Source organism: Ochlerotatus camptorhynchus, unplaced genomic scaffold (genome assembly GCF_037179485.1).
Source record: "Ochlerotatus camptorhynchus isolate MF236.1 unplaced genomic scaffold, CSIRO-AGI_Acam_v1.1 ptg000096l, whole genome shotgun sequence".
NCBI classification, from domain to species: domain Eukaryota; kingdom Metazoa; phylum Arthropoda; class Insecta; order Diptera; family Culicidae; genus Ochlerotatus; species Ochlerotatus camptorhynchus.
In genome coordinates, this window is record NW_027040586.1 from 1782432 (window position 1) to 1805365 (window position 22934).

The following is a 22934-nucleotide window of genomic DNA, read 5'->3' on the forward strand; positions in this document are numbered from 1 at the left end:
CAAATAAACCCGTAACCCACTCACTTGGTCAGGCTTCAGAATCGTCCAGTGGGCAGTGCAATCTACACTCCAAGTTCCCTTTTTTTTCAAATTTACCGCTAATTTGATATTTTACCCATTGAGTGTTGATTAGTCACAATGAAACATTGTGACAGAAGTTGAGGTTACTAGTGTATTAAATAATCTAGGTCCTATTTAGGATTATATCTGAAAAATCCAAATCTGGCCAACGCCCACCCTAAACCTAAACCTGTTCTAATCCACCTGAAATGACTAACGAATGGAAGACTTTGACTACCCAGCCATGCAATAGTCTCATTCCGTGCCTTATGGCAACTTGATGATTCTATTGCGCTCATCTTCTGGCACCACCCAGGGGAGACTTGGTCCTGTACCCAATGCTTAACTTATCTCCATTCCACTCAGCTACTCGCAATTTCTTGTGATATAGTGGGCGGAATATTATTATATGAGACAATTCAATGCAGACGTCTTTCCAAATTTGGCAGATCGACAGGTAATCGGTGAGTTACCACGATAGTTGCTATTCAACAACTCGACAACGTCCCATCGTCAACGCCTGCTATGAGAATTTCCCATTGCAGACGCCAACGAAATGACGTCATCGAGCTATCGATCAACTACCCTGGTTATCGCCTGGTACCTTATAGCACGATGCTAGGAGGCGAACCGGAAGAATCGATGAGCTACCTCCCCCTGATTTGAAAAAGTTACCTAACCACTAAAAAGTGACCTGCTACCAACCCTAACATTATATTATAGATTTTTTAAATGTAGGTACACAGAAAAAAAATGTTGTTGAATATTACATCCAAACAGCTGCACAGAGATCATTCCGCCGGTTATGTAATATTACGTTGTACGATGTACATCGATTTTGCGAACAAAATTACATCCATTGATACAATATTGTATCTGCTTTTTGCTATTACATCTTTATTTCATACATCAGCTTGAATTACGTTGATCGATATTACATTTTTTTTTGTTCTTTAGGGTGGATGTACACTAAACGTTCGCTAACTGAAAGGGACTTTTTGATTTTTCTAAATAACAACTGTCGGTTGTCCTATCTCCCCCCTATTCTGCGAGTCACGTGACTCTCTCTCACCGGTGAGGTGACAATAGTCACCTCGTGTGAGGTGACTCTCCATTTGATTTGCATGGAGAGTCACCTCACACGAGGTGACAATTGTCACCCTACCGGTGACAGAGAGTCACGTGACTCGCAGAATAAGGGGGTCTGACAACTGTCTAAAATATGTTGCCAGCTAACCAATTTTTGGCAGTGGTCAAAACATTTGGATGCGGTAAGTTGGAATTTCTAAAATAATCAAACAGTCCCTTTCAGTTAGCGAAACTTTAGTGTACCAGCTGTGGCTATACGTGACTATTATGGTGAGTTCCAATTATGGACTATGGGAATCCCGTATGTCATAATTGGAACACACCATAATATGAACGAATAGCCATGGCTGATATATCAACCCTACCAAACATTGATAAACTTTCGAGATTTTGAACAAAAAAAAAATATCTAAATTCTGGGGCTCTAAATAGGTACATGGTTACTAAATTAGGGAAGGGAATTCGTACTTCTGGTTACACCCATGTTTCATCGAATAACGGCAGACTGCTGTTTAGCGAAAAAAAAGTCAAATGATGTTGATAAAAAGAATGACGATGACATCCCAGAATTGATTTCAGATTCCCTGAATTGGTATAATAATTCATGTACGCAATCATATCACTGCAGAGATTCAATGGTGTGTTCTTACGTATTAACTCCTGCCCAGTTTAATTTTTCACCTACAACTAATTTATTTACCGGACCCCCATTACATACAAATCAACTTTTACCTCCTGACACCAGTCGTTACTCCTCCGGTTCGTATTTCCATAATTTCACATCACCATCGTCGCTGGTCGTAACCAACAGCCCGGCTACCGTTGGATTCCACTCGACCGTATTGACATCCTGGGAATGGACATGCTTCGAAGCGACCATCTCAAACGTCGGCTCGTTCGGCGAGGAACCCTCCGCTTCTTTGAATATCCGTACCATATCGTCGCCGCAAGCCGTTGCCAGCAGACCACTCTGCTTGCACCAGCTGATGTCGTAAACGCTTCGACTGTGATACCCGGACAAGGTGCACACGCACTTCCACACCGGTGTATTGTCAGGGCAGCTGACGCCGAACTCGTTGCCCGGCTTGTACTCCTGCCAAATCTTCACCGTCTGATCATCGCTGCACGAGGCCAATCTCTTCCCGGTTGCATCAAAAGAAATACTCCACACTGTCGATTCGTGAGAAACCAACGTATCGAAGCTGCTCCAATCGCTATCCGCCAAATCCTCCTTGTACAACTTGATCGTGTTGTCATAACTGGCGGAAGCGAGAATGTCCTCATGCGGATGCCACTCAACTTTCTTCACGTCCTGTGTGTGGGTATTCAAAACAGCTGCACATTCGTATTCATCCTCCTGGGCCACCTCCCAAACCCATACGGACTTGTCTCGACTGCTCGTCGCTAGCAGTGAGCCGGATTTGGACCAAGAAACACTTTTCACCTCATTTTCGTGTCCCTCCAGTGTTGCGTTGCACTCGAATTCACCTGTAACGATTCACCATCATCAAACATCCCAGCTTTATCGAAACAATAAACAAATCCCTTATCTACACACCTGATTTCTTGTCCCAGATAGCAACGGTCGCATCGAAACTGGCCGACGCAAGGTACTGACCGCACGGAGACCACGCAACGTCTCGAATGGTTCTGGTGTGACCGTCGGATAGAACCGTTTTTGCCACCCAGCGCTGGCTTGCATCTTCGGCCCAGATGCGGATGGTCTTGTCTTCACCACAAGTTGCCAGGATGTTTCCCTTCGGATGCCAACCAGCTCCCCAGACGCGGCCTTTGTGACCGGTTAAACACTGCAGCAACTCCAATTTACCCATTTTGGGGCCAAACCTTCACAAGATACAGAAAATGAATAATTTATTAAATAATAATTATTATAGTCGATTTACGGATAGAACGTTTGCGTTGTTTTTCTTTCAAAGGCGACAGATAGGCGAGAAAATGTGCGACCGAATGTGACAGTATCAGATTTCTGATGGGCAATTCATATGTCATTCGACGCACGAATTGCGACTCCTTGACCAAAGTATATTGAAAGCACAGGAATAGTATTCGATACAATGTTGACACAGTGCACAATGGGGAAAAATCAAGGAGCTGCTAGGCCAGCATTTTTCTGTTTATTTTTCACTCACACACTTACAACAAACGCAAAACAAACACATGCGAAGTAAGCGGCAGCTGTAAAATATGCAATACAGCCGCAAAGTTCGTATGTGTTGTTTAAGTTTGTTATGGGCCATAAATTTATAGACCAGTTAAGAGGGTACTGTCTAATTTGTGAAATCCCATAGTGGAAACATTTGATGTCAGTCCTGTGGGAAAAATGGACCAAGAAATACATTTTATTTTGTAGCATTTCCGAAACTCGCTGAAAGACATATATGCCCGAAAAAAAAAATAATTATAATAAAACAACGAAATTACAATGATTTTTAGTATTGAATTTTGAGTACATTAAAATTTATTGTTAAATTATTGTACGGGAGAAAAAATAGATTTCGATTTTTAACGATACAATGCTCAAACAACGAAAATTAAGGCCCACGCACATTAGATCCGGATCGGACGCGTTGCTGCAAAATGACAGCTAAATCTATTGTCTAACTGTCAAATTAACGTCAACGCAACGCAAACGGATCTAATGTGGGTGGCCCTTTAGTGTGATGAGATCAAATTTGTACGAGAAAAATCACTTTTTTATGTTGTTAAGATGCTTAACAACCCCCCTTTTACTGTAAATTTCTCAATTACCATGATTTTCATTGTTGTGATTTTATGGTAATGGACAAAAATTTCCAATGTTTTGACAGTAAATATCATGGTTACAATTACCGGGGGGGACGACTCTATCTACGATGCAAAAAAGATTGTGTTTTGCTGTGGCTAGCTGCGCGCACGCTAAGTAGATAGAAAGAAGATTTATGACGATTCTGAAGATTTCCTGCAAAAAATTGATGAGCGATGCAAGGAGATGCGACAAATGAAAGAAGATTGTTCGAAGATTGATTCGCTAGTGTGAGATTTGATCATCATCTAAACATGAGATTTAGATGTGTCGCCCCCCTCGACAATTACAATGAAAATCATTGTATTTTTATTGTTTTTTTACGGGTGGTTCATTTCATTTCTGTAGGTCAACAACTTGCCAAATCAAATGGAAATGGTTTCATCCTGGGGAGAATACAAGAAAAGAGTTTTTTACATTTTTATTCTCAAGGATTTTTTTTAGGAAGGAAAAGCAAAACACTTAAACTTACTGCACATACAAACAGACATAACACTCGCAATTCCTTCATCGAACAAGCATTTAACGGTCAATTTAAAAGTATCGTAGTTGGTAGTACCGCCACCTGTGGCGCGCATAGTCAGTTCCCTTGCGTTTGACGTTTACACACTAACGCCATCAATTCAGCGTACTACCCACCACAGTGTACTCAACAGATGGCGGTAATGTTTTAGCGACTATGTTTTACAGTGAGAAATATTCAATGTGTTGTGTCTGTTTGTCTGTGGTAGTTCCTTCATATTTCTGTTGTACTTCACTGAAATATATACAAATTACGTGCGTATACAAGGCAGGATACAGCAAAGTATGAATTTTTTTTTACTCATTAATGAGTATAAAAATACACATATTTTGACTGGTACTACGTTCTAAAAATGTGTATTTTTTACACATTTTAAGATCTCCAAATTTATACATTTTTTGTATAAAAAATGTCTTGTAGGTATTACTCGTAGCAGAGAAAGACAGGATTGATTTAAACGAAGTTTATTACTGTAAACACAGCTTGATGGTTGGATTAGAACTAATTTGAACTAGGTGAAAATTCACTATTTATACCCTCCTAGTTGTTTATTGGTTACCTTGGAGTCCTTGGTTATATACTTGCTGCCATGGTATCCTTTCGTTATTTACCTAGGTTGTTTATCCGTTGCCACGGCAATCTTCAAACAAACGGACCTGCGTATCCTCGGCTACTTTGTTTCACACTCCCTCTCAATCCGACATTCCTAGGTAAGACGTCAGTTGTTGGAACCGGGTGGCTTCCAAAGGTTTTGTGAACAGATCCGCCAGTTGATCACGGGTTCCAATCGGCTCGATGTGCAGTGTACCACTCTCCACCAGATCTCGTATGAAATGATGTTTCACGTCAATGTGCTTGGTCCTCTTGCTTTCTAGATTTTTGGCCATGCCGATGCATCCTCGGTTGTCTTCATAGATTGTCACTGGATTGGCAATTACTTGAAGGTCGTTCAAAATGCCGCTGATCCATACGGCCTCTGCTGCTGCTGCACTAAGAGCAACGTACTCAGCTTCATTTGACGACAATGATACGGTGGATTGTTTCTTGCTACTCCAGGATACGGTGCATCCATAGACCTTGAAAATGAAGCCGATCACAGATTTTCGGTCATGAAGGTCGGCCGCCCAATCGGCATCGGCATAGCCTATGAGCGGTACTGATACACTGGTCCTCTGGTATTCGAGACTCAGGTTTTTTGTCCCGCTAAGATACCGCACCACTCGCTTCAATGCATTCCAATGTACGGTTGATGAATCCTGCTGGAATCGCCCGAGATAACCGACAGGGTAACATACATCTGGCCTGACACAGAGCATAATGTACATCAAGCTGCCAAGCAATTCGCGATATGGTTCTTCAGCGCTAGGCCCACCTCGAGGTAGTTTGTGGACCTTTTTCCATTGGAGTCTTGATCGGATTGCATTCACCCATTCCAAAACGATCCAGTACCTTTGTAACGTTGGATTCCTGTGACAGTCGCAAAGATCCACCATTACGGTTGTAATTGATCCGTATACCAAGAAAGTGTCGCAATTGTTGATGGTGTCCAAATTTCTTCCCGCAATCAGAAGATCATCGACGTACAGGATGATATAAAGCTCATCATTCTCCTCGTACCTGACGTACAAGCAGTAGTCTCTCTTCGATTGTACGAAACCCAGTTTCTCGATCTGGCTAGTGAACTTCTGATTCCAACACCGTGGTGACTGCTTAAGTCCGTAAAGCGACTTTTGCAGCTTGCACGCCATCCCTGGTGCTGACTTCGTACCGTCTGGAGGACAAATGAAAATTGATTCCTTTAGCTCGCCGTGAAGAAAGGCCGTCTTTACATCCATCTGGTGAAGGAAGAAGCCCTCGTGAATGTTGACCTGGACGCACCAACAGAGTCGCACGGAATCACCGGGAAACGAACAAAGGGAACACCAGAGAGCAGACAAAAGAAACCGCGGATACTTTCGGGGAGAAAAACTAGAAACGCGTGTGTGAAAGTAACTGATTTATTATGGAATGATACAAAACGTCAAAAGGATCAAATACAGCAGAGCTGCCAGGTGGTTTTATAAAAAATCTGTATCCACTCTATTAAAAAATCTGTATTTTCTGTATTGACGATTTTTTTCTTAATTAATCATGTTTTGTTGTTTTACAAATACAGTGCATACAAAATAACCATAAAAAGTGCTTAACCACCTATTCGGGCATCGTACTAACCATACGGGATATAATTGCGCCATTTGTGATATCGTCCGTACTTATTTATAAGAGTGATATGAAGCCGTTTGAAAATGTATGGAGATTTTAGTTTCTATTCATTATCTTCCTGATAAGCAGTTTTAAATGCAAAAAAGTGCACGAGTTCATTACTATTTGATATTTTTAATATAGATGAATACAATTAATTACATCATTTGTGTGGTAGTTACACCGAAAAGTCGAGAGATGTCGCCCCGCCAGTGCTGGTAAAATCATTTTTGCAGTATGGAGAATATCAGAAAATCCGCAATTTCTTATGAAATACATTTTCAATGCAAGTAAAATGTTTACGAGTACTTGTATTTGTACCATTTTAATGTGCTCGGGCACTTTTCTTGTATTTAACATACATGCTTATATTGGAAATATTCAATTAATACTGTAAATCCCCAGCTCCATATGCATCCGAAAGCGGTTGGTCCTCTGGTTGTGAATGCTGTCAAAAACACCATAACATGATTAATTGTCGATGGAAATTTGATAGGTTCCCGAGCAGAGGGTGAGAACAAAATGAAAACAAGAATTATGTTGTTTTCATTATTCCTGATAACTCAAATTGATTTCATTTTCATGGAGTTGATGGCTAACAGAACAAAAATGAGAGCTAAAAGATATGCGAAGAATATCAAAATTATAACATATATTGATATTAGTGAGAACTGCTTGATAACTTATTTTGATATAGATATTTTATTTAGATTACAAATTTAGTTATCAACATGTTATTGCATGCATGCCGAAAAAACAAAATAAAAATACATCAAATTTTGATGTCATCATGAGTTATTAAAAGGCAGCTATATAAACGCACAGTGGAATCGATTAAATGTTCCATAAACTTTTAATTTTTTTTTTATGTTAGAGGAGCATAGCGACGAGTAAGCTTCTTCTAGTCTTTTGAGCCAAATTGGATTTCGTTTTCTTTCATGTTCGCCTTTTTCCTTCTGTGAAGTTATATTTAGTAGAGAGTCGCGAATTTTGTGATATTCTCCATACTGCAAACACAGTTTTCCAACCACTGGAGGGGCAAAAACTCTCGGATACTTGATAAAACTATCCCAAAATCCCACTGCAAAAAATATGGTTTTTAGCACAACAATTAATTTTGGAGAGAAGGGGGTACGCTGATAAAATCGAGCAAGTTATTTTGTTTTTATAAATTTGGAATTTTTTTTCTCAAGCATTTTATAAAAATCTGTATAAATCTGTATTGTAATTTAAAAATCTGTGATAAATCTGTATTCTGTATCGGATCTGTATTAAGATTAAAAAATCTGTATAATACAGATAAATCTGTATAAATGGCAGCGCTGAAATACAGTGTAGCCAGTAATCAAATTGGTTTTCTCTTATGCCAAGGTGGCTATATATCAAGGTGCTCATCCATTCCCAACACTCCTCCTGGATGAGTACCGCCCTAATCACTTCTTCAGTCCTACCTTCGTCAAGAACATATCCAGTTTGGCCGGACCGACTGGTTTAGTAAGAGCGTCGGCGGCCATCTCTTCACTTGGGCAATACACTAAATTTACGGTCTTCTGTTCGCACAACTCACGGATAAAATGTCTCTTGAAATCATAGTGCTTTACTCTGCCACTGCATCTTTCCGCTTTGGCGAAACTCAGGCATCCCATGTTATCTTCGTACAGAACTGTCGGATTCCTTTCCGGCTCCTTCAGCTCCTCCAACAATCGTCTCAGCCACATCGCTTCCTGGCAGGCCAACGACAATGCGTTATATTCGGCCTCCAAGGACGAAAGAGCAACCGAGTCCTGGCCCTTGCTGGTCCAACTGACAGGACCACCTCCGTAAAAGAATACGAAACCGGTGGTAGAACGCCGAGTACGCCTATCGCCGGCCCAATCCGAGTCTGAATATCCTACTAGGTTCCATCCGTCCTGTGACTCATAGCTTAGCTTGAAGACCCACTTCACTCCAATCACTTTCTTCCCATGGGGTAGCTGCACCAACTCCCATGTCTTATTCGCATTGTGTGCCGCAATTTCCGCGTCCATGGCACTTTCCAAGCAGGCACTAGTACTGCTTCTCTATAATCTTCGGGCTCTTCATCTACAGTCACTTGCCCCACTACAAAGTCATCGTAACGTCCTGGCAAAACTCCCCGATTGCGCCGATTCGCTCTGTTCAACACTGGTTGTTCTTCTGGAACCTCCGGTTCGAAGCCCAGGAAATCACTATCGTTCATTTCACTAGCATCATCGTACTCAGACTGTTCCTGTTCGTCACGCACTTCTGGACGTCGTCAACGATCCTCGATTATCACTTCTTCTTCACAATCACTCACACTATCACCACTCTGCTCAACAGGAATCTCCGAAGGAACTGGCTCCTCCTCCGGCTGTTCTGAGCCATTTCCCAGCTCCAGAAAGCGCGCGTCACGGCTTATAGTGATGCGATTCGTTGTGAGGTCAAGAAAGCAATAGCCTTTGTGCTGACTTGAGTAGCCGACAAATACTAGCTTCTTAGCTTTCGGGTCGAATTTCTTTCGTTTTTGGTCGGGCACGTGCACATAGGCTTCGCACCCAAACACTTTAAGTTCAGCCAAATCCGGTACTTTTCCTGTCCAAAGCTCGTAAGGCGTTTTATCCACAACTCGCGATGGCAACCGATTCTGGACGAAGTTCGCCGTAAACACGGCCTCACCCCAATAACATTTGGGCAGCCCTGCATCCAACAGCATACAGTTGGCCATCTCCTGCAGTGCGCGGTTCTTCCGTTCCGCTACACCATTCTGCTGTGGTGTATACGGAGTGGTATACTGCGAAACGATGCCCTCGGCTTTGTAAAACTGCTGTAAAGCCTCGCCGATATACTCGCCTCCTCCATCGGACCTAATCACCTTAGGTTTCCGCCCGAACACGTTTTCGGTCCACCGAACGTATTCCCGAATCTTGTGCTCTGCCTCGCTCTTCGACGTAAGGAGAAACACCGCGCAGAAACGACTGTAGTCGTCGATCAGGGTAATAAAATATTTATTCCCACCCGGTGTCGCATTTTCCATTGGTCCGCACAAATCTGTGTGTATCAGATCCAATGGCTGCGTCGACCTGCGCTCACCTAACGAAGGAAAAGGTTTTCGTGCTAACTTACCTTTGATGCAGCACTCACAGACTATACGCTCTCCGCAGTCCTTGACCTCGAATCCGCTGGCCAGTCCTTTCGACGTGATGACATTCACCACGTTCACTTCGCGGTGACCAAATCGGCGGTGCCACGTATGTTGGCACAGATCCGTATGACAACCTTTCACAGCCATACACTGCTCACCAATCTTCAGCTTGTATTGGCAGCCAACCAGTTCACCCACTGCGACAACCTTATCGTCAGAGTCTTGGATTTCACAACCATTCACATTGAACACAACCGTGAATCCCTTTTCGGCCAATTTCCGCACCGAAACCAGTCCTCCCTCCAAATTGGGGACATAGAGCACTCGCTCCAACGTAATCACAACGCGCTGGCCATTAGCGTTCACACCGATAACGTTTCCACTACCGATACCGCATGACTTCGTTTTTGTACCGTCAGCCAAAGTAACATCAACAACAACACCGCTCTTGAATTCAACGAAAAACCCGCGATCATTTGTCATATGACAAGTACATCCGCTGTCGATTGTCCATGCTCCCGGAATAGCACCACCCGCAACAAAACACACGGCACCACAGAACGAATCTTCTGCTACCACTGGTTTCGATTGCTGTGCATTTTCCGCTTGCACCTTTTTAGCCTGCTGACCGGAACTCGACTTCTTGCTCGATTCATCCGAACTGTCCTTGTTCTTCAATGCGGCCAACTTGCGACAATTTCTCTTGTAATGGCCAGGTTGTTTACAAAAAAAACACTTCACGTTGTCACTGTTCACCACGTTAGCATCCGCTTTGTGGACTTTTTCTTCCTTAACACTGATTCCACTGGGACCCGCTCTTGGGCTCGCCCGCTTGTTACACTCATCGCGCAATCGAGCCACCACTAAGTCCATTGTTAAATCTTCGTGTGGCCGATTTTCCAGTGACGTAACAAAACTCGAGAAAGACGGAGGCAAACTGCGCAGCATCATTATCACCCGCAACTGCTCACTGATCTCAACACCGCTACTGTCAAGCCGATCAAACAAGTTTTCGATTTCTTCCAGGTGCTTTTCAACTTCGCCACCCTCACCGAGATTAATCGAACACAACTGCTGCAGGAGCATTGCCTGGGTGCCTATCGTTGCTTTCTCATGATAGGTTTTTAGGTTATTCCACATATCACGCGCGGTTTCGGCTTTCTTGATAAAACGCAGCTGGTTGTCATCAATAAACAACGAAATCGTCGCGCGAGCTTTCACATCGTTCTTCTTCCACTGCGCATAATGTTCATCCACTTCCTCCGGTTTCGCTGTACCAATCACGTCCCACAACTCTTCACGTTCAAGTAACGACTTCATCCGGAATTTCCAGGAAACATAATTTCCGCTACTCAGCTTCGCAAACGACACTCGCATGCCGTCCGCCATTTTGATTTTTCTCCGCACTAAAACTTTTCTCGGAAGACCAAACACTGCCTTCCGGTAAACCAGCTCTCGGCAAGAATCGCACAAATACTTCCTTGTTCACTTCCGGCAGCTGGGCCCATAAACTGTGGACCTGGACGCACCAACAGAGTCGCACGGAATCACCGGGAAACGAACAAAGGGAACACCAGAGAGCAGACAAAAGAAACCGCGGATACTTTCGGGGAGAAAAACTAGAAACGCGTGTGTGAAAGTAACTGATTTATTATGGAATGATACAAAACGTCAAAAGGATCAAATACAGTGTAGCCAGTAATCAAATTGGTTTTCTCTTATGCCAAGGTGGCTATATATCAAGGTGCTCATCCATTCCCAACAGTGAACACCAACCGCAAGGATGATTCTAATTGTCGCAAGCTTGGCCACTGGAGCGTACGTCTCTTCGTAGTCCAGTCCAGGTTTCTGCAGAAAACCCTTCGCGACAAGTCGGGCCTTGTACCGTACTATCCGTCCGGCCTCGTCCTCCTTAATCCGGAAAACCCACTTGGTTTTAATGGCTTCACGTTAGCGGGACATGGTACCATCTTCCACACATGATTTTTCTCCATTGACTGCAACTCGTCTTGAATGGCTTGCAGCCACTCGTCTCGGTCTTCCCGAACTAGCACATGCTTGTAGGTTTCAGGAACATCTAATGTGAAGAAAAACGCAGCAGGGGTTGCTTGGAAACCAGTAATATAATCGAGCAACTTACCCGGAAACTTGCGCTCCCGTTCGCTACGCCTTGACGATTCTGCATGAGTTTCGTCACTATTTATTTGCGAAGGGAGCGCAGCGACTGTTGCTTCATCTGATATGTTGTCCTCTGGATCTTGGAGATGTTGTCCATCGTTGTCCAAATCTGATTCTTCATCGGCAGGTTCGTCTTCGGGCTCAGCTGCTTCCCCCTCTTGCTCGTACGAAGGTAAAACGACTAACGGCTTCTTCTCTTTTCTAGGCTCAGAAGCGTACGGGAAACAGGTCTCGTCGAAACGAACGTCACGAGCAATCACTACCTTCCTGCTTTTTTCTATTCCATAGGCGGTATCCATTGGTTGTATAGCCGATCATGAGGACTTCTTGACTTTTAGCATCCAACTTTTTTCGGAGTTGCGTAGGGATCCATGCATACGCCTTGCATCCAAAAACACGAAGCTTCGACATGTCCGGCTTGGATCCCATCCAATATTCGGCCGATGTTACTCCTTCCAGTAACGCTGCGGATGGACTGCGGTTGATCAAATACACCGCTGTAAGAGCTGCTTCATTCCACATCTGCTTTGGCATTGACGAATCAAGCAACATGGTCCTCACTTTTTCCACAAGCGTTCTGTTGAAACGCTCAGCCACACCATTTTGTTGAGGCGTGTAAGCGACAGTTGCCTCAACCTGAATACCTTTCTTCTTGTAGTAGGCTTTCTGTGCCGTTGATCCATATTCCCGACCTTGATCCACGGTCAGTTTCGAAATCCGCGTGCCGAAATGAGCGGTTACCAGTGCTTCGTACTCCTGCAATTTTTCGAAGACCTCTGACTTCCGTTTCATGAGGTAAATCATAGCAAAGTGCGTTTTGTCGTCGATAAATGACACAAAATATTTCGATCCGTCCCAGGCTGGTGGATCGATTTGACCGCATACGTCCGAGTGAATCCGCTCGAGGGGTCGCTTTGCTCGGGTTTGTGTTCCATCGAACGGGTCTCGACACTGTTTGCCTTGAGCACAGGCATCGCAGAACCGATTTAGTCCAGGCTTGAAATCCACACCAGTGGCCAGCTCCTTTTGAACGATTTTGGCCATTCCACCTTGGCCAAGATGTCCTAAGCGACGATGCCAAAGTTCGTTGCAATCCACCTGGCAAACGTTAGCAACTGGATCACACATCTTAATATCGAACTCGTATAAGTTCCCCTTCATTGGTGCAGTAGCGATAACATAGACATCCTTTTTCAGTACAGCTTTATTTTTGAGAAACAACACTTCGACACCGACGGCCGCAAGTTTCTTCACTGACAACAGGTTTTCGCGGAGATCCGGCACGTAGAGAACATTCCTCACTTTCAGAAGCATGCCGTGGTTACTGTAGCCATTGATTTCGCCTTCGTCCTTTGCTACTAGGTTTTCACCATCCTTCGCCACATCGATCACCACCGGGGTCGGGAGTCTTTCAGTCGAGTCGAAAAACGTTTTTACATTGACCAAATGATCACTCGCCCCAGAGTCCAATTTGAAATTAATTGTGTTACAGTTTGATTTTGTTGGCTCGTCGCGGCTCACCATAAAACTAATTGCTTTCTTTCCAATTGCAGCATGCACTTCCTTCTTTGGGTTGGGGCAGTCCTTCTTCATGTGGCCTGGTTTGCCACAGTTGTGGCATTTACCCTTGAATTTGCCACCACGTCTGTCCTGGTAGTGTGCTGCGAAAACTACTGGTCTGTCCTCAACAGTTTCGTCCATCCGATCAGCACGTTTTTGTTCTTCCGCAAGGAGCCGTTGCTTCACCAAATCCAAGTTCAAGTCTTCTTCCTTGATGTTTTCCAGCGCTGTGACGAGGGGATCGTATGAGTCCGACAAGCTAAGGAATAGCTGAGACACGAGATCTCCATCCTCCAGGTTCGCACCAGCCGTTTTGAGTTGCCTCACGAGATCATCGAACGCCAAAAGGTGAGACCGCATCGAAGCTCCCTCCTTCATCCGTAGGCGTCCAAGCTGCTTTCGTAGGAGCGTTTGACTGGCCACAGACTTCTTGGCAAAAACTTCACGCAAGCTTGACCACATCTCTTTCGCGCTGCTTTTGTCCCGGACTACTTCCAGAACATCATCTACCAAGAATCCTACGATGTAGCTCTTCGTTTTCCGATCATCTTCTTCAAACTTTGCTTTAACTGCTTCCACTGTTGGTACGTTTTCCGTCAATGTCCGCAGCACACCAGCTGCATCCAAAAACATCTTGACGCGAAAACTCCAATTCTCGAATCCCGGTCCACCGGAATACTGGGGAATTCCATGCGCAGCTTCCTTCGGGGTGCCCATAACCTCTTGTAGGTATTGTTCGTAGCAGAGAAAGACAGGATTGATTTAAACGAAGTTTATTACTGTAAACACAGCTTGATGGTTGGATTAGAACTAATTTGAACTAGGTGAAAATTCACTATTTATACCCTCCTAGTTGTTCATTGGTTACCTGGAGCCCTTGGTTATATACTTGCTGCCATGGTATCCTTTTGTTATTTACCTACACTAATAAAATTCTAAACTTATTGTTTATTTGGTTCGTACACATACTTCTTATAAGATATTCAAAACATTATTTTTATATGTGTAAACATAAACATCATAACAAACCCTTATCTGTTATAAGATAGCCCATAACACTTATATGAGTGACATATTTTAGTTATATGTGTGATACCATAAAAAATACGTTTTGCATCATTATGCGTCACATAATTTTGATGTTTGAGCGCTGAGTGGTGCTAACTTTTAACTGATTGGTGCAAGGCAAACGTGAGTAGGTGCATATAAATGATTTGTTTGAAATAACATTTTTTTGCGAATTTTTCCGCAGGGATACGTCCAGGAGGAGCAGGCGCGGGAGGGAAACGTGCAGGAAGAGGACAAAGAGGCTCAAAGCGGCGAAGTATTTGCAAGACCCTCTGATGCACCTTTCGACAGACACGGGATGACTCAAACGGAAAACGTCTCCACGCGGAAAATCCCTTTGAAATTACCGATGTATTACGTGTGAAGTAACAAAAAAAAAAACACTTTGAATGTATGTATGTTTATTATTTTATTGTGTGTATTTTTAGTACATATAAAATATATGTACTTGACACGTAAACATTATTGTGTGTACCATGACTTTCATTTTAAAAAGACACATAATCTTTATTTTCAACCAAGAAATAAATGTTATAAACCTCACACATAAATTTTATTAGCTAAAGCAAATGAAATTCATTTATTTTAGAACATTGATTTTATTTGCGGGAAACCAAATAATTTTTATGTTCTCAAACATATTTTTTATTTGTGAAAGGCTAATTGCAAAAAAATATGTGGTTTCACACATAAATGGTATACGGAAATTCTCCTCGGTGTAGGTTGTTTCAAGAGCAAATTTTCATTATGTCGTAAGTAACATTCGCACCAATCCGAGAAAAATAAAGTTTTGTTTTGATGACCGAAAAGTTATTCCTATTTTCAATTAAACTCGTATAATCTCATAGTGATAGCAATGTTTAACATATATAGCAGGGTTCTAATCATGCAAATGCAATTCGCTAGCTTTCATGTTAAAAATACTGGTTTTTAAGTCAAAAGTTATTATACGTCGTTTGGTGGCCCCCATTGTTACTTAAGTCAAAATGTATTTACCAGGATATTCGGGAGAATTATCAATTACGTCTCCTTACGTGCAGCCCATTCATCATTTTAGGACCACCGAAATCATCTTAGCAACAAACAGTTCTATTTATTCACTTTAATAATGAGAAATCGAAACGACGAACGTACACTTTTCACTGGTTTCTCTGCGCTGTTACTTAAGGCAAACGGCATCTCCATAGAAATCGGGTGACTTAAGTAACATCGAAAACTATTTTGATCGGAAGGTGATTACGTCAAAAAGCAATTTGACTGGTAAATAAATTTAAAAATGGGATGTGATCCTATATTCAGGCAGTATATAGTGTAATAGCATGAGCATCGATTGACACTAATAGCTCGACTTTGTTTACCTTTGTTACTTTCGACGTAATGGAAATTTGCTCTTGGTTTATCCGTTGCCACGGCAATCTTCAAACAAACGGACCTGGCTTCGGCGTATCCGCGGCTACTTTGTTTCACAAAATGTAAAAAATGTGTATTTTTTTACTCATTTATGTGTTTACGCTGGTTACCGTGCAGGGCACACTTCAAAAATTCAAAAATTGGCAGCACTGAACACATTTATACCGTTTATTATTTCTACCCACACCAAATCAAAAGTTTATACCTACACGAAATATAATACCTTGTCAATTTCCTTGGCATCGCCATCATTTTGTTCCTGTCCGAGCTGCTGAGCAGACGTGTGTTAATTAACGAAATAATATCTTCATCAAAAACATGGCCGCGGCTGAATTTGATATGTCCTGCAAATATTCCACTGAGGACGGAACCTAGCGTTCCATCCGAAAGGAATATTTTGCAGAGGCAATATCACGTTTCGAAAACTCTTTGTTGTACGATGGAAGGAAGACGAGCAACGATTAGCAGTAGAAACCAACTTTTTTAGGTAAGTGATCGCTATGGTGTATAATACAATGGCGGCTGTCCAACAGTTATCCATAACCAAACTTTCCTGCTCAATAGATTTGAGCGAAGTGGCGTGGCGTCTAAATTAATCGATTTGATGTTCAATTAAAAATTTGTGGCAAAAGATGTTTTCTATAAGTAGAGACAGCAAGTTTATTCGTAAAGACCTGTATTGAGATCGAAGCAAAGTGAAAATCTCATAAAATAGGGGAAATTGATGCAATATCGGCCTAAATATCCCTAATTTGGGCCCATGCATAAATTCAGCAGTCGACTAAATTTCCAATAGCGACCAAAATATCCATTAGTACCGTCCCAATGACGCGTTCATCTAGATAAAATTGATAAATAGCAGATTTTTAGCGATGGGCCCAATCTTAAATCTTAGGCCTACATTAGAGCCATTTCCCCTACTTGATTTTTCACCAGCGTGAAAAATTGATACTGCAAAAATTTTACTTCGCTTGGATCTGTAAACAGATCGATCCAGTGCAATAGATTATTTTTATCGCATCTTTTTGGCTTACGTTTCCTTCTTTCACGCATGCAAGAAAACGTATCGGTCAGATGTTCACTTCACAGGAGGTTAAACTCATTGTTTTTACTTTAAGTTGGGTTTAGATAGGGCATGTCAGTTGAATTCAACTGACTTGAACGTGTAAACCATGCCATTCAACTGACTTGATCAACTCACTTGAATTGAAAAAAGTTGAACTTTTCAAGCCAATTGAATTCAACTGAGTTGATCATTTGACTTGCCTAGTCTAAACCCAGCTTTACGTTAACTTTAAACTACAAAAAGTGCAAATGTTCCACAATCTTTTTCTCTAGAGAAATCTCATAATTTTTCACTTGCTGCAAATTTCACTTCGATTCGATCTGTATACTAGGCAATATGGCGAAATGCTAAGTAGGACTTAAATGGGCCAGTGCAGTTTCAGAATGTAACCAAATTGAGCTCAATGCATGGTTCACATTGGCGAATTATAACAAATTATGTGTTGTTTTCAAATGTACCTTATATGCCTTTAAAAACGTCAAGTAATTTTTTCTCCCCCCCTACCCCTACATCAACCTTCAGGTCGAAAGTTAAAGCAAAAATCTAACAATTTTTCATTCTATTCTAGATTTTACAACACACGAACGACGAATGATGCATTCGGATAAAACAAGCACAGAACGCGGAAGTAAAAAAACAAATGTTTTGCTTTATTGCAGTATATTTTTTTTAAATTTATTCTAACAATAGTCTGTATTCATAAAAAAAAACAAAAGTATGATTGCTAATAAACAAAGCTTGTAAGCAAATCTTTCGTTTCCTGGATATATTCAAAACGGAAAGAACGTCCTATAATAGCCTAAGTTTGGATTTTTCTTCATTATTTGCAATACACCTAAGCGGGTTTCCTGCACCTCATCCTGGAACCTCTTATCACCTAGATTCGTTCATAACGAACACATTCACACCGACGGCATGCTTGTAACTGCCGACACGAAGGACTTTTGTGCGTAGTACACACTCCCAGTTCCCGGTGGTCTTAGGAACCGAACTGCTGCTCACTGCCGTCGATTGGCGCATAGTCATACGCCCCATGACCGTCAAATTGCAGATAGTAGTCGTGGTGCTTCCACAGCGACTTGCGATGAGACACGGTAAACAGCGTAATGCCAACTTTACGGCAGTACTCGTACATGCTTCCTTCGACGTCCACCGAGACGGCCGATGTGCACTCATCCAGAATGGCAAACTGTGGACAGTGATAGAAAAGCCGTGCCATCGCGATTCGCTGTTTCTCGCCACCCGACAAAACATCAATCCAATCTTCGATTGCATCCAAACCTTTCTCCCGTACCTGCAGGTACGATAGCTGTACCAATTCCAGGAAAGCGAGCAAATCGGCATCCGTCTTGCCACGCCGTTTCATTTCCTGATGCGTATGGGGATAGATGATCTAGAAAAGAAATACTATTAGCAAAAACTAACAACTAGTCGAATCGTCCATCGAACCTGATCCCGCAGCGTTCCCAACGTCATATACGGTCTCTGTGGAATGTAGAACAGCTTTCCGGACGGTGGTTTCGTCACCTTTCCGCCCCACGTAGGCCACAGTTCGCCAAGAATGCGGAACAAACTGCTCTTGCCACATCCGTTCGGACCACAAACCAACACATTCATGCCGGATTTGACTTCAAAGTTCAAATCCTTCACCAACACGTCCCCGTTCGGAGTTACCAGCGGCACATGCTCGAACGTGATGATGTTATCCTGGAATTTCATCAAGCCCTTGCCCGGCCCTATCTCGGCATCGGCCACACTCGAATTGCTAACCATGGTACGCTCGTACCGACCGGCATTCAAATCCTTCAACACTACCGTCAGCTCGGTCATACGGGCAGTGAAACCAGCCAAACGGGACATTTCACGTCCTGCCAGCACCAGGCGTCCGATGGCTTCCGCCAATTTGACCAACATACGCCCGAATGTGTAGTATCTCTGAAAATAATGAAATTACGTTAACTAACACTAAAGCTCTACACAAGAGCAAGTTCATCACTTACGCTTAACCGCTCGCCGGCTTGGTCACCTGTCAACAGCGGGTGATTCTTCTCGAAGAACGGCAAGGACACGGCGTAGAATCCAACCACGGTAGCAATGTCTGCAAATAATTCGATTTAATGCGATGCTGCAACCCTAAAACAGAACACTCAGAACTCACATTTAGCAATCATGTTGTCCACGATGCCCATTCCGACGCGGAATTCGAGGAACTTCCGCATATGTGCAACCAGTTTGTTGAAGCTCGCCAGAATTGTCAGCTTTTCGCGGTTGTTTCCCTTGTAGAAGGCAATCTAAGAGATGTAGAGGAGAAAAACGATTTCAACTTAAACATGGGGAAAATTGGCATAGGTATATTCCGGAACGATCGTGCAGTACAAGGCTCCGATCGTTTTAGTAGTACGGTAGTACCAAGTAGTCCAAGCGGAAAGTACCGTTCAAAATAATTGGCAATGAATTGACTATGAATTTCAGTTTCAATCAAGGTGAGCACAGGGTGACTGGTAATTCGTGTTACACCCGAAACGAACAGCCCGTTACCGAGTTATTGATAAATTAATTTTCTACTGATTCAAAGTGTCTCATTTTGCTCGGGTATTCATAAGCAATCAACAATGATGCACGACCGTTACATTTAAATGTAAGATTAAATCTAACGTTAACCTGATCAAATCCATTTGAAAGTAAGCCTGTGGCGCCAATTGAATAGAGTAGTTAGTAAACAAATAATGATCATAGTAACCAAGCAATGCTTACTCCCTGGTGGGCTTTGGTAATATTCGCGACAGCCCGAGCAAAAAGTGGTAGTGTTGCTCGGCAATGTAAAATAAATAGATCAATAACTGTTGTTGCTGCAAATGATGTCTACTTCAACCCCTTTCGGGTGTAACACGAATTACCAGTCACCCTGTATAGGTATTCTAATGTCTCAAATTCATGATTCAGCCATGTAGCATGTTTGTATAGTGACAAAGCTGTATTATCATGGCTTCAACTGTTTCTAAGTTTGTAAAATACACGTGGGGGTCTCAGATAGCCTAGTCAGTAAAGGTACGGTAGTATCAAGCCGGAGGCCGCGGGTTTGACTCCCGGTCCGGTTCGACAGATCGCTAGTAAGTCTTCCACAATTTTATGGTGGGGCCGTGTTGTGTAGGATTGTTTTATCCCTGCGTCGCATAATGGTCGGAGATGTACCAAATCGCGGGATTAATTGATAGGTCATCAGGGATTTGGGCTACAAAATGGTGAGTGACAATCTGGAAGGAGCGATATACCTAGCTCCGGTCCTCACAAGTTCCTACCTCACGGCTCCACGAGTCATATGATCACAAAAGACTGCCAGCTGAAACATGGACACAGCTGGTTGGCGTAGCCTGGGCAATGTTGTCAATCCGACAATAGCAGAGTAAGGAGGTGCGACGCGAACACTGGCGCGGTAACCATAGCACGGTTCGCATGCTTCGCCAACCCGAGATTCTGTTCACCATGGAGGTGCAGCTCAAACAGCGTCTGACTGGCATTCAGCGGCTGAATAAGAAATGCTCTTCCCCGGAAGCTACACCTAAGATGGCAGCCCCATCACGGCGGATAGGAGACCTTAGGCCAACCACCTACTGTCTCTGAAACCTTTACAATTGTTACAGAAACCAACAGAGAAATACATCGAACTGGACTCAACGCTTCCTGCTCCGAACTCTCCAGTGGCATGTACGTTAGCGGGCGAGTGTTCACCATGCTTTCTGTCTCCGCCATCACCGTCTACAAAGTTTCTTGGTCAGGATTCCTGCATACTGGTGAATTTCTTAGGGCGACTTTCACGGAGCGTACAAGCCTTTACCAGGCGCCTCCCATGTGCGGGGCATATGAAGGGTTAAACTTCCACTGCGTCTTAGCATTGGTGAAGGTTTCGGCGAGGGAGTTGTTGATGGCGCAGATCTCTTTCTGAAGTTCTCGACTTGCACCTTGAAAGTTTGTTCCTTGGTCCGAATATATTTCTAGTGGAGCTCCCCTACGCGCAATGAATCGCCGGATGGCCATCTTGCAGGACTCGGTGGAGAGACTCGATGCTACCTCCAGGTGGATCGCACGAACTGACAAACACGTAAAGAGTGCTATCCATCGCTTAGCATTAATGCGACCTATTCTCACCGTAATCGGGCCGAAGTAAACCAACCCTACGAAAGAGAACGGCCGAACGTAAGGGGTTAATCGTACAGCAGGTAGGGGTCCCATCCGTGGTGTTTGAGGTTTCGTCTTATAGACTCTACACCAATTGCAGTGAGTGCTTACGTTCCGTACAAGCACTCTCAAGGCCGAAATGGAATACTTCTGTACGATCTCGTTCACCACAGTTTCTCCATTGGCATGCCTGTATGTGCGATGATACCAGTCAGCTAGCAGGAAGGTCACATAGTTCGCTTTCGGCAGAATCACCGGAAATTTAACGTCGTCGGAAATCCAATCAGCTTCCCCCATGCGTCGTTCCATACGGATCAGTCCACCTTCGCCAATAACTGGAGATTTTCCATAAAGACGGCTGCTTTTCTTGATCGTTTGCTGATGATCTGGACGCTTTTTTTGGTTTCTCAGCAACATCGTAAACTCCTCCGGATATGCATTCAGCTGAACCAGTCTCCAAACAGTGAATTCCGCATGCCTCAGCTCCTCGCGACTTAACGTTGATGTAGAACAAGTCGGTTCGTTCCGAGTTTTGCTAAGGCAATTCTTGTAAAATCGGCCCACGAATGCGATCGTTCGTAATAACCGTTCCCATTTTGAGAAACGCTTAAAGTCAATCACTTGTTCCACTTCTACATGGATCTGCACATTCGTCACGCTCTGTACTGCTACATTTATCCATCACGAAACGTTTGCTTATTCCTTCGCTGCAGGCGCCGATTCTATCGATGAGATCCGACGAATTTGACAACCAATGTCGAATCTCGAATCCTCCCTTAGCGTGAATCGTCCTTACTTCATCCACCAACTGTACCGCTTCGTCGACTGTATCTACGCTGTCTAAATAATCGTCGACGTAGTGGTTTTCCTTCACCGCCTCAGCTGCCTTCGGGAATTCCTCTGCCAGTTCATCCGCATTCAAATTTTTAACAAACTGTAGTGAACACGGAGAGCAAGAGGAAGTGGAGTAAGCAGATCCGGTCCTTTTAAAAGAACGGAATTGAGGGACACACCTTGAACCTTCGAAGCTGCATCCCAAACAACGCGCACCTTTCCCGACTTCTTCGGGTTAACGACGACCCCTAAGGGCAAATACCACACTTGCTTCGGATCCGTTTCCGCAAGCTCCTTGTCCTTTGCTATATGGGCGTAGCCTTTCGCTTGATATGCCACGATCTGCTGCTTGACCTCAGAATACAGCTCTGGAGATTTCAGCAAACGCTTCTCCAGACAGTGCAGCCGCCGTTCTGCCATCAGTCTGCTGTTGGGGAACTCTACCTGGTCATATTTCCATCAAAGCCCCGTCTGGAACCGTCCGCTGGGAGTACGAACTGTAGTGGCTTCTAGAATTCTTCGAGCGCGTCGGTCGTCAGCAGAATCCAAAGCGTTTGGTGAGGATACTCCCGCGCCTTCGACCCGAAAAAAATCTTTCACTAGGTCGTGAAGTAGCTGATCACAGGGTTGGCTACACATGTGAATAATGCGGCGAGATGTACCTTCGTTGGGACCTCGGTTCCGTCCGAATACCACCCAACCAATCCGAGTTTTCGTTGCTACTGGCTCATCGGATTTACCTTCCTTCAGCTTCAGAGTCGTTTTTATCTTGGTATTGTCTAGA

At 43.4% G+C, this 22934-nt stretch overlaps 2 protein-coding genes across 2 annotated transcripts in view; both read right to left on the minus strand.

Annotated features, from left to right (window-relative positions):
• Window positions 1–1833: 1833 nt before the first annotated feature.
• Window positions 1834–2994, minus strand: Ciao1 (cytosolic iron-sulfur assembly component 1). Its single transcript, XM_065218960.1, has 2 exons — window positions 2708–2994; window positions 1834–2637 (listed from the first exon to the last, which is right to left on the minus strand). Exons 1-2 carry the CDS (start codon window positions 2979–2981, stop codon window positions 1898–1900), a joined length of 1014 nt encoding a protein of 337 aa, XP_065075032.1. The 5' UTR covers window positions 2982–2994; the 3' UTR covers window positions 1834–1897.
• Window positions 2995–18114: 15120 nt separating this feature from the next.
• Pmp70 (ATP binding cassette subfamily D member Pmp70) overlaps window positions 18115–22934 on the minus strand; it is a 60081-nt gene continuing 55261 nt past the window's right edge. Inside the window, exons 7-10 of the mRNA XM_065218993.1 lie at window positions 19299–19431; window positions 19141–19238; window positions 18590–19075; window positions 18115–18533 (exon numbers count right to left, since the gene is read on the minus strand). Of these exons, the coding sequence (XP_065075065.1) occupies window positions 18120–18533; window positions 18590–19075; window positions 19141–19238; window positions 19299–19431 (1131 nt within the window). The 3' untranslated portion in view covers window positions 18115–18119. The remainder of the gene's footprint in view (window positions 18534–18589; window positions 19076–19140; window positions 19239–19298; window positions 19432–22934) is intronic.